Source organism: Leptonychotes weddellii, chromosome 5, assembly GCF_054177405.1.
Source record: "Leptonychotes weddellii isolate Sample4059 chromosome 5, ASM5417740v2, whole genome shotgun sequence".
NCBI classification, from domain to species: Eukaryota; Metazoa; Chordata; class Mammalia; order Carnivora; family Phocidae; genus Leptonychotes; species Leptonychotes weddellii.
In genome coordinates, this window is record NC_138373.1 from 47,341,258 (window position 1) to 47,354,127 (window position 12,870).

The window sequence follows — 12,870 nt, forward strand, 5'->3', positions numbered from 1 at the left end:
GCAAACAATGAATCATGGAACACTACATCAAAAACTAATGATGTAATGTATGGTGATTAACATAACATAATAAAATAAAATTAAACAAACAAACAAAAAGCATCTGCCTTTGGCTCAGGTCATGATCACATGGTCCTGGGAGCTTCACATCAGGGTCCATGCTCAGCGGGGAGTCTGCCTCTCCCTCTCCATCTGCCTCTCCCCCTACTCATGCTCTCCCTCTCTCAAATAAATAAATAAAATCTTAAAAAAAAAAATGCAGGGAACTATTTCTTTCTCCTTCTTCTTTGTGAACCAAGTTCAAGTCCATGTTATAACAAAGAAAATGAGACACTTGCCGATCTCCTCCCTATCACCTACTTTTTTTTAGGTGTGCAGGGAGGGCTCAAAAAGCTGTAGCTGGGATGTTGTCTGTAAAGGTTCTCCTGGCAATTGTGTGACCATCTGCGGACAAACGGAAGCACCTGCCCCCCCGCCCCCGCCCCGAGACTTCTCTAGCATGGGATTCCAGATTCTAGATTCCAGATTCTAGATCCATGGGCATGGATCATGGATAAACAGGCCACACTGTACAGAGGGGCAACATTACAAACATTATGAATTATGTGCCTTTATTTCTGATGCTAAGTACTAATATATATCTAAGTAAAGATTTTTTTTTTCTTCACTAGTGAGTTTGGCTTCCTAGGGTGATGCAAAACATTTTATGAGTTCCTAACATAGTTGTAAACTTGTAACATTCAAAACCAGTTTTTAAAAATTTTTCTAAGTCTGCAATTGAAGACAATAATCTTAAATAGCACAAGAAGAAGCAGCTGATGATTTGCTACATCACCCTTTAGAGTGGGCATCTTAATTTTGAAAAACTGACGTCGTGTTAAAGCCATGAGCTGCTGTGCTATTCACAAGGTCAACTCGAAAAAAGATATTGACATTACATAAAGGCTTCACAAAAGAGACAGCTATCATAATATAAAATCTCCTCCTTACTTTAGATCTAAACCATTCCCACAGGATTTGAAGATTAACATCCTGCAAAATACCCTATCTGAATACTTTTCTATGCTCAGAAAATGTGAATTACACACTTGAAAAGCTCAGTAAAATGGACTTTTGTGCTTAAAACAAAGATTTCTGTAACAATTTATAACTTTTCCACTTGAACATTTTGTTTCAAATTTTCACAGATTCTCTTCCTTTCAAAAGGCCTTGCTGGCGTGAAAGATTCCGGCTGTTTCTCGCTTAAATCATGGGAAAAACATCACACACCCCTTTCTCTCTCTCTCCCTTCCTGTGAAATAATATAGGAGAATTATATAAATTTAAATTCTTCCCACAGAAACTCTTCTTTGGGCTGACAGATGTGTTTCAAGCTTAACAGATAAATTTTCTAGAAAGTTTCCAATAGGGACATTTGCAAATTTGGTGTATTAAAGATACTATGAGGTTATATCAGTTATATTCCAAATGTTGACTATTCCAAACACCACTGTCTGAGACTAATTATCTAAGAGTCTCAGCAACTCTATTTCGCTCACTATATGATTACTACCAGTCTGTTTCTTTCAAGAGGCCAATTAAAAAATTGCTGGAAAACATATGCCAAATGATCAAATGCCCTAATAATGATTTAAAGCCAAGCTTGCTTTAGTAGTAGTAAAATTTATGGAAATGCAAAGTAATGATATCAGTGGACTCAGAACTGTGATTTACAGGCTGGTGCCTTAGATTAATCAACTTTCAACACCGGGCAAGAAAATAACATTGTCATCTTTGTAAAGATAGTAATCTACACTAATGTTTATGTTATTAAAAAAGTCTTTCCGAAGAAAACCAGCTCTTTGTCTTCTTTTCCTGTGGATCTTCTAAAATTCTGCCTTTAACTTATGACTGCCTGAAAGGTCTCGTTCTGGTCTGACAAAAAGGCCCACAAACCTGGAGTTTTCAGACACCAGAGGGCCAAGCTTCATTTATGTTAATGCAGAAATGCTTGTTGAAAAGGCAGAAAAGATTTCAAACAAAAGACAAAAAATCAAGAGGGTATACTTTTTTTTTGTCACAGAAATTTCATTTTGTCTTTCCAGACTAGTGAACACACGGTCCCACAGTTTACAGAAGATAAAATATCAAAAGGTCATTACTTTTTTTTTTTTTTTTTGCTTCTAACTATACCCCCAGAGACCTGAGAACATGCAGCCTGTGAAAGTTAAAGGGAATTTTCCAGCACATATAAATACTCCAACTCCTCTCCTGAAAGGGAGGGAAAAATCAATTTCCCCTGTGATGGAGGACTGCTCACTCCTTAGTACTGACTGAGTAATGCAATGCTCTGTTTTAGAAAACATTATTATTTCTATTATTAATATCTTATTATTATTTTAAGAAATGGAATTAGAAGCCTGTAGGTTGCTAAACGGGACACAGTGAAATTTCTTACCTACTCCTGAACTCTGCTGAGCTAATACTTGGACCTGCATTTCACTTTGTACAGATGTCATATAAACTGACCCCAAGTACTCGATCACAGCTTCACTTCTTTTCCTGTGGTTGCTGTGTTTATTTTGGAACAGAGAGCCTGCAGATGTAGGTTTCCCTTCTCCTGCCCCTTAGGCACATGACAGGCTCCGCAGAACAGGTAAGCAAAATGTGGCCCACAGACCTTTACGTGAAATGTTAATATCAGTGTTTTCCAGGTGCTGTTTGCTTACTGGTCCTGATAAATCTTATACTGGTAGAATCCTGTTTTAATGATTAGCATCAGTACATCTGGTCCTCTATAACAAAGATATTTCCAGGTCCCAACAGACGGCCCAGTGTAACAGAGCTTTACTGATCTGGTTTCAATAAATCTTAACAAAAAATTCTATATAACAGATGTTTTTTCACTAGTCCCTGTTAATGTTTGGATGGTTCTTTATATTAAAGGTAGTGTGATTTGGGCATTTAGTTGTGCTGTTCAGCATAAGCTATTTTTTAATCAATTGACTGATTTGACAAAATGTTTAAGAACGATTTTTCTTTCCTTTTCTCGCGGCACCCTTTTGGAAGTATCAAAAGGGCTGATAGAAAGTAAAATGTGAGGTGATTCTCCAAATCAAGATAAGAGACTGGTCACGAGGCTTTTCAGTAAAGGTCCCCTTAGAGAAAAAAAAAAAATCAAGTTTTTGCATACAATGTAGCAAGAAGTCTTCTGTTAAATTACATCAGAATGTAACTATACAATCTGGATGTCCTGTTCAGTTGATTCAATGAGGTGTTCCGGCACTGACCTTTTTAAGGAAGAGATTATTATTTTCCTATAATAACTCAAGGTTTTTTCTTTAATTTTTTAAATAGGAAATATCGGTGTTCAGCGCTCAAACCACTGCAGCGTTTGTGATACATAAAGTATGTACAAATCACGGGGAGTGTTTGTTAGCTGACCAATGTCCAGGAGCGATTATTAAATAAGAACTTTCTGTTTTTAAACAGCGTTGATCCTTCTCAACCTAACATCTGCCTACAGGGCCGCCACGCTTAGCAATTCTTAGGCTATTCAATGGTTTTTAAACAGAAACGCCAACTCTACATTTCCGGATTGTTGATGGACACTCACTTTTGTACACAAACAGACACCAGGAAGGGAAGTACGATTATCATGCTGTGCTAAGGAAAATAATACAAGTGAGAAAATATTATTTTTAGATAAGACCACTTCCTAAACCTTTAATGCTATCTCACAAATCTGTCCCATTATGTTAGAATATGAACATGTATGACACAGATTTCTTCCTACCAGGGACAATGCTTCGTATCTATCTAGACCCCGGTCATTTTCTTTCAGCAATGCTCAACCCAGCATTTCATGGCCAAGTCCAAGAAGACAGGACGGTGAGCATTTCCACTCATTGGAAAGAAAAGGGAGTTATGTAAGAATAAGCCTTCAGGGGTCTGCTGGGCAAAATGAGTCCAAAAGAAGAAACAGAACAGCCTGTGAGGATTTTGATTCTGGGTTGTCCGTACACAGTTCTCCTTCTATTAAAGTATATCAGCATTTTGACTTCTCCTTTTTGTAAAAATAACCCGTTTCCTCTTGTATTTCAAGGAAACTGCTCCCATAATTTGTAGATGTTTAATATTCATTCCCCTCAATGTAATTCATATATATTCACTGACACGTAAATATATAGAATAATAGCACCCCCAGGGGCAAAATAGCCTTCTAGGAAGTTAGATTCAGGACCCTCCGGTTATGAAAGTGTTACTTTGTCTTTCGTGTGTGACCATTAGTTTAAAAAGGTTCTTTAAGCCTCTAGATTCTAGAATATCCTAGACTTAAGCCCTGGACCATGCCTTACTTAAAAGCCCTCTGCAGGGGCACCCAAGTGGTTCAGTCAGGTAAGTGTCTGACTCTTGAATTCGGCTCAGGTCATGATCTCAGGATCCAGGGATCAAGTCCCGCGTGGGGCTCCACACTCAGTGGGGAGTCTGCTTGGGATTCTCTCTCTCTCCTTCACGCTCTGCTCATACTCTCTTTTTCTCTCTCTCTCTAAAATAAATAAATAAATCTTGAGGTGCCTGGGTGGCTCAGTCATTAGGCGTCTGCCTTTGGCTCGGGTTGTGATCCCAGGGTCCTGGGATCGAGCCCTGCGTCGGGCTCCCTGCTTTGCAGGGAGCCTGCTTCTCCCCCTCCCTCTGCTGTTCCCCCGGCTTGTGCTCTTGCTCTCTCTCTGTCAAATAAATAAACTAAAACAAATAAATGAATAAATGAATAAATAAATAAATCTTAAAAAAAAATTAAAAGCCTTCTGTGGTGTTCTCTGTATTCTAAACCGACATCTCATTTTATTGACACTGTTCAGGAAGACGTATTATATTTACAGGGTATGTATACAAGTCGAGGTCTTCCAGTTAAATACAACTAGGGTGGCACAGCTCTGCATTAATTATTAATAGGGCAAAAGATAACTCTAAAATACTCAATTATGAGAATGGGACATCTAACATGCCTAATGTTCAGCCACCAAACCAAATATGATCAACGTCAATGTTCTGGGGCTTTCCCTGGGCATAGGTGGGAAGAGGCCCAAACAAGGAATTTAGAATTACTTATCTTCTTCCCAAACTCCAGGTGGGAAGAGGCCCAAACAAGGAATTTAGAATTACTTCTCTTCTTCCCAAACTCCAGGCCCCGGGAGCCTCCAAACGGGCCTGCTGCAGACACCGGGTGTTTATCAGGGCACCCCACATAATAGATCACCTCCACCTTCCATGATGGGAGTGCTAGGCTGGCAGATAAACTGACCTTTGGGCTAAGGTGTCTGACCTCTCCCTCCCCTGGCGGCTAGTTCTCTTGCCAGACAGCTGGGGACAAACAAACCGAGAGGCAGCGCTTTGACAAATGAAGCTAAAGCAGGATCCTTTGTTTCCCTGAGGCCCACAAGCTGGCATTCCACAAGCTCATTAGGGGGCCATGAATTACTGGGAGGCCAGGCCTACACATCCTCCTCCTTGGCAATCCCTGTGGCCACACGTTCCCATGATCTGGGGGGCCAGACTCCGCTGGTCCCAGTTCACATTCCATCCTGTCAGGGGACTCTCAAAAATAAATAATATTTACAGCAGAGTTCAGAACTCGTGAAAGCCAAGGGGAGAAAAGTACCTTCAGAGAATCCACTGGACCTGTGGTTGTTAAAACGATTTTTCATGAGACCAGAAACCTTTGTAAGTATAATGACCCTGCACTTATCAACCCCCCCAATTCCAATGCTAAATGAAGGGCATAAAAAAGTAACAACTATAAAAAACAGGATATCTTCAGGATATAGAAAATGTTTCATTCAACAAATTTGGTCAATGGTCATTGGCCACCTACAATGTTTAAGGTCTCCAGCTCAGGCTGTAAAACAGCCTTAGTTTAAAAAAAAAATTGACTATCTCTGCTTTATAGCAAGAACTTGGGAAGTCTAAATAAAAGGGGCCTGGAGGTCTCCTTATGCAAATATTCAAACTGAGCTGAAGGGACTAATTTTAGAATCCGGGGTAAGCACACTGCAACTCACCAGCTAGATCCAGCCCTCTGCCTGTTTTTATATGGCCCACGAGCTAAGAATGGCTTTTACATTCTTTAAATGGTTAGGAAAAAAAAAATCAAAAGAATAGTATTTCATGATACAAGAAAATGTATACAGAATTCAGATTTCCAAGTTTATAAATAAAGTTTTATTGGAACACTGTTACGTTCATTTATTTACCTACTGTCTGTGGCTGCTTTTACATTTGCAAAGGGAGAGCTGAGTAATGACAACAGAGATTGTAGGGCCTGCAAAACCCAAGATATTTACGTTACAGATCAAATCCACCAAAGCATGAGAACACACACAAGTTCCTTCAAGGAGTAGAGGCAGGATTTGTTTTTCTTTTTAATGCCAATTTTGCTAATTTCCTATCGATAAGCCAGAATGCTACGCCCTGACATTCTGTTTTCTTGGACCTTTAGACCCTGATTCTAACACACAGGCTATCCCAGACATCTCTCAGGGAGTTCAATAACACAGAATACCAGGAGTCACGTCTGTCTTTGAGCAGACAGTCCTGTTGGTGGGGGGCTCCCCTCCCTATTCTGTACAGGCTCCAGTCGCGATCATGAGAAGCTGAGAGGCAATGCAACCACGTGGGGTGGCAGGCGATGCCTCAGGGAATGAACAGCAAGGCTGAAGCTGGCATTTCTACGGGGTTAATAAGCAGCCCACAGTGTCCCCAGTGGTTAAGTGTTGACATTCTCTCCAGTGTACTATCTAGAGAAGGAAGAAAAGTAGAAGCGGAGGACTGTAATACTTTTATGAAGGAAATCTCCCTATGGGATAGCATTTGTCCTCTGGAGGGTCAGGGGACTAAAAATGAGAGAGAGAAAAAAAGATATCCACATCACAGGGTTATCTGAAGCCCTAGTCACACCAGAGTGGTGATTCCCAACTCCATGGACACACTTGGGCAACCTGACAACCCTCTAGACAATGGCCATGGGTGACACTGGGTGCGACTCTCAGCTTTTAGTCACCTCTAGGCTTTTCATTTAGTACAGAAGAGCCTCCTTGCTATTATAACGTTTCCTCTGCCTGAGGTAGTTGGAGCTCATCATTAATATATAATATGAAAGCACTGTCCTCCTACAAAGGATCCAAAGAATAATTTCTTTTAATAGAGATGTAACAGAGCACATGACCCCCCAAAATAACAAAACCAAAAAACCCCCAACCTTTTGTAAACTCACCTAGAAAAATCTCCCTTTGCCTCCTGTAGAAGAAAAAAAGTCAACGTCAGTGAAACGTTCCAGTCCAGTGTGCCAGACTTTCAAACACATTCCCTGGTCACGACAACTTCTGTACTGAGGAAGCTCAGCTTACTACTTCTGTTGTCCTATCTGCTACAGGAAGCCGACAAGGAAAGACCAGGCATTTGCCACCTGAATCCGAGACACTAAATTACACTTCAGAAAGTTATATACAAAGAAAAGCGATTCATAATGGCAAAATACACATTTCCCCTTCTTAGACCCTGGTTTACCTTTTTCTAGTTTAAAGATTCGGAATCGGAAGGTGTGTCTGGGTAGAGCTGTCTCTGTCTCGAGTTAATTGTGTTGTCTTGTACTGTGGGCTCCTTCCCGATTATACTACAGAGGAACCATGGAACCTTTAATGAATCTAGCACCATGCCTTGAATATGGTAGTTGTTCAATAAAGCTTTCTGGGAGAAATAAATTAATGACCTTCTTTCAATTCATCTTGCCAGTGTGACTAATTTGTCATTGTTGCTAATTTTCATTAATAACTCTTTTACGCATAAGCTAACGGTCTCTCCTTGCCTTTCCACGCGGTATGAAATGATTCTCTTGACAATTAATTCTGCTATTGACTTGGCTTTCTCCAGAGTGGGGAGGGCACCAAACCTGAAGAAAATGGAGTCACTGAATGATCTCAGTTTCCCCCAGACTCAAATGATATACACACAGTTTTCCTTTGCAGAGAGACATCGTGATAAAACTTGGGAATACCAGAAGCTCCTATTTACTGCTACGGCGTAGCTCCTTCCCGTTAGTGCTATAAATAATTAAGATGATGAATAGGGAGAGGATATGGCAGCTAGCTGTGGATGCTAAATCTTATTCCTGTCTCTTCTGGGTCTGGCTCTGGGATGCACAGATGAGGGCAGAACAACCTACCTGTAAAATATAGGAGGCCAATTCAAATACCACTTCACTGTCAACGTCGATCAGCTCCTGAAAGGAAAAATCAACAAGGAAGGTAAGTTTGGTACTTTTACTGATTTCTTTACAACATCTCCTTAAAAAAAGGCCCGGTCTTCCTTTTCTGAGCTATCCCCCAGAATCTCAAACCCTCAGAATATCTGTGGTCTGAATGACTTGACCCCAAATGCTCCCTGACATCCCATTCACGGCTTTTAGCCAGAAGGGACCCAGTGGTCCTGGGCCTTCTCAGTCACCTCAAAGGCCTTATCTGTTAAATCTTGAGAAATCAGGTTGTGGGCCAGTCCTGAGTGTTTTACAAATTTGTTAATCTGGTTCATCAATGGAGTAAGGTTACTTGATACCCAATTGTGTTTTCTTTGTAAACTCTACCTTAGAACCAGGAATAAGGCTTTATTGAAGGAAAAAAAAAAGTCATAACAGGATTGTAACTCTTCAAATTAAAAGGAAATGAAATTAAAAATACAGTTTCTCATCGCAATGGCCTCATTGCTTCAAGCACTAACAGTTGGATGTAGCTGTTGGCTACCACGGGTTCGGAGCAGATACAGGGCACTTCCGTCATTGCAGAGAGTTCTTTAGACCAGCATTGCCACAGAATCTAAGTTTATTTATTTATTTTTTATTTTTTTAAAGACTTAATTTATTTATTTGTCAGAGAGAGCGAGCACAAGCAGGGGGAGCGGCAGGCAGAGGGAGAGGGTCCCCGCTGAGCAGGGAGCCTGATGCGGGGCTCCATCCCAGGACCCTGGGATCTGACTGAGCCACCCAGGTGCCCCACAGAGTCTAAGTTTAAAAATGCTTTTTTCCTTAAATATTTAATCATGGGGTGTCTGGGTGGCTCAGTCGTTAAGCGTCTGCCTTCGGCTCAGGTCATGATCCCAGGGTCCTGGGATCGAGCCCTGCATCGGGCTCCCTGCTCAGCGGGGAGTCTGCTTCTCCCTCTCCCTCTGCCGCTCCTCCTGCTTGTGTTCCCTCTCTCGCTGTGTCTCCCTCTGTCAAATAAATAAAATCTTTTTAAAAAAAATATTTAATCACGATCTATGGATATGGTGTTAAAAGGACATAAACCTCTCCGTGGTTTTTGAAAAAAATCGAATACATATATATTTCAATATGTATATAGTTCATATCTGTTTCCTAAACACCTGTTTAAGGTGTAATTGATACACAAAAACCCTGCATGTTTAATATATACAATTTGAGGAGTGAGGCCGTGTGCAAACATCTGTGATACCATCACCACACTGAAGGTGATAAGCACATCCATCACCTCCAAAAGTGTCTTCGTGTCCCTTTATGTGTGTGTGTGTTTACCACATGGTACAAAACACTTAACATGAGATCTACCCTCTTCACAGATTTTAAGTGCATGACACTGTATTGCCATATACAGTTTAGATCTTAGAGGGAACTCTGGGGCGCCTGGGTGGCTCAGTCGATTAAGTGTCTGCCTTCCGCTCGGGTCATGATCCCAGCATACTGGGATCGAGGCCAGAGTGGGGCTCCTTGCTCAGCGGGGAGCCTGCTTCTCCCTTCCCCTTTCCCTCTGCTGCTTCCCCTTCTTGTGCTCTCTCTCTCTGTCAAATAAATAAGATCTTAAAAAAAACAAACAGAGGGAACTCTGGAGTCCATTAGCACAGAAAAATAATAAACAAATGAACTAATGTACTTCTGTTTTGAAACTTCAGTAGAAATGTCCATTTTTTTCTTTTTCTCTCTCTCATATCACTAGATGCTACAGCGGACGGGACCACAGCACGTTAGAGCTAAGCAAGGCTTCGACGACACCAGCTAGCCCAGCCCTCTGCTTTTATTGAGATCAGAAATCCAAAAATGTCAAAGGACTCTCCCAAAGCCACAAGGCCTTAAGAGGAGGCTGGAAACAATCCTGCAACCTCTTGTCTAGCAGGTGACCTCCCGGAGTGCATGCATTCGCCTAAGTCAATAAGGATTCAGGGGTTATCACCTGACATTTGTTAGAATGGCTATTATCAAAAAGACAAGAAATGGCATGTGTTGGCGAGCATGTGGAGAAAAAGGAACCCTTGTGCACTCTCAGTGGGGGTGTAAAGTGGGGCAGCCTCTACAGAAAACACAATGGAGGTTCCTCAAAAAATTAAAAATAGAAATAGCCTATGACCCAGCAAGTCCACTTCTGGGTACTTGTCCAAAGGAAATGAAAACACCAACTCGAAAAAAGATCTTCACCCCCCTGTTCACTGCAGCATTATTTATGACAGCCAGCTGTAAACATGGAAATAACCTAAGTGTCCATCAACTGATGAATGGATAAAGAAAATGTGGGATAGACACACTATGGAATATTACTCAGCCATAAAAAAGGACGAAATCTTGCCATTGGAACACCATGGATGGATCTTGAAGGCATTATGCTAAGTGAAATAAGCCAGACAGAGAAAGACGAGTATTATATGATATCACTTATACGTGGAATCCAAAAGAAAGAAAGAAAATTCAAATTCATAGATACAGAGAACAGGTTGGTGGTTGCCAGAGGCGGGGGGTGGCAGCGGGGGAAGTGGGTAAAGGGGATCAACAGGTAAAAACTTCCCAGTTTATAAAATAAGTAAGTCCTGAGGATGTAATATACACCACAGTAACTATAGTTGTTATTATACCGTATATTTGAAGGCTGCTAAGAGAGGTAGATCTTGAAAGTTCTCATCGCAAGAAAAAAAATGTATATGTGGGGTGATGGATACTAACTAGACCTACTCTGGGAATCATTTCACAAGGTACACAAATATTGGATCATTATGTTGTACACCTGCAACTACTATGTCAATTCTCTTTCTAGTAAAAAAAATAAGGACTTGGTCTCAGCCAACATATTCTCAGAACTGTATCTATCATCAAAGTTAGCTAAAACTAGAGTTACTTTTCCCTTGAATTATAAACCAAACTCATGGTTTTCTAATTAATTTCTTTTTGTGGTCCACAACTGGATCATGGAATTCAAAACAACACACTCAAGCAAGCCTGTATCTTTTGAAGGAGGGATCTCATTTGGGCTCTTTCAGGCTCAGTAATTACAAAGATGGATATTCATATTTGCTACCGAACCACCTTAGAAGTGTGGGCTAAGAGAACCAAGGAGAGAGCAGATGGAAGAATCGGGCACAATAATTCTTTATGCGGAACCAGCCGAGAGAGAGCTTCACGGCCACCATAATTGATACAGACTGTCAGGGTTGGGAGACAGAGGAATGCGTGCAATTGCCCTTCGGGGATTACCAGATCCCATCAGAATGTAAATCATTTAACAGTGTACAAATTAACAGGAATACTGTCCAGGGTTTCCACAATGGCCCATTTCTACTCACACGCCGTTCCTTTCCATTCCCACCAAGGACATGCTGAGCGCTCACGCGCACGGTCCCGTACGGGGATGTGTGCTCTCCTGTCAAACATTTACACCCACAGTGCAGCTAACGGTCGATGGCGGGCTAATCGTTAACCTTCGAGGAGAGGCTTATAACTAGCATGCAACTCAAAACCAGCCATCAGGAACAACCCTTTTAAGTGTGAACATAGCTTTTAGTTCATTATTTGACTCATCTGCTAAATGAAAATGTACTGGAGGGGAGGGGCAGGTTAGCAAAGGCAGAGGAAGGTCTTTGAAAATTTCATTTTATTTTATGCAGCCCGTTACACAATTCCAGGAGAGTCTGTCAGAGACGAACCTGGTGGTGAACGTGAACTGGAATGTGCCATTATTCAGAGTCAAACCTACCAAAAATGCATGATTCAAGGCCTGCCCCAATTTACCCAAGTTCTCCCTCACTGCACCCATCCTCAGGGTAACTGGGCATCCTCGCCCTTCAACTGGGGTGAGTTTTCACCTTCTCCGACCTTGACCGTCTCCCAGGGAAGATATTAAAAAAACAGGGCGAGTCAAAACGTGGCCAGGAAGAGGGAAAAGGATTAAAGACTGAAGTGGTTCAGACAGCGTGCACGCTTACACAACCCGATGGAAGAGAGTTGCCACCTAACCATCCAAAAGACAGCTCTGCCTTATTCTTACATGACTTCTCTGGCAATCCAGAGGTGGTATCTTTCACGAGTCTCTGCTCCAGCAGAGAAAATAAGCTGCATGAGACGACAAAGAGGGCATGCCAAGTCAGCGCTGGGTTTTCCCTAGCTGAGGACAGCATGGGACAGGGGGAGTGGGAGAAGACCCATCAGGGAAGAGCTGTAGGTGTTGCCCAGCTGGCCTGACCCAGAGGCCAGGGTATGACCCTCCTCTGTGCCCCTGAGGCTCTCAGAGCCACTGGAGAGGCGCATCTTCGGGGTGTTTGCTGAGCTCCAATCTTGCCTGGGAATCCAGGGTGGTCTGATGGGCATGTAAGAACTTTACCTTAGATGCACGGGTATGAAGAAGGTGCTGGCAGAAGAGAATGTGATGCCTTCTGGTTATTACGGCCATTCAGGGTGTACTCTGGGCATCCGTTTTACTTACTACTGAGTAACATGTTTGGCTTTCTTTGATCTTTTGAAAAATGCCACGGAAAGACAAAACGTGGCTATCTGCAGGTGTGCGCTTGGACGCTCAGAGTGGGGTTGGGGAGGATGGCCCCACTTCCTCCCACTCAGCATTGTTT

General features: G+C 41.9%; 1 protein-coding gene across 15 annotated transcripts in view; it reads right to left on the reverse strand.

Annotated features, from left to right (window-relative positions):
- FRMD4A (FERM domain containing 4A) overlaps nt 1–12,870 on the reverse strand; it is a 330,684-nt gene that overhangs the window by 103,088 nt on the left and 214,726 nt on the right. For all 15 annotated transcript variants that reach the window (XR_014145475.1, XM_081820621.1, XM_081820619.1 and 12 more), the window contains 2 exons: nt 8,201–8,257; nt 7,253–7,275 (listed from right to left, as the gene is read on the reverse strand). Coding sequence is in view for 14 of the 15 variants with exons in the window: in XM_081820621.1 (XP_081676747.1) it covers nt 7,253–7,275; nt 8,201–8,257 (80 nt within the window). In the remaining variant the exon portion in view is untranslated. The remainder of the gene's footprint in view (nt 1–7,252; nt 7,276–8,200; nt 8,258–12,870) is intronic.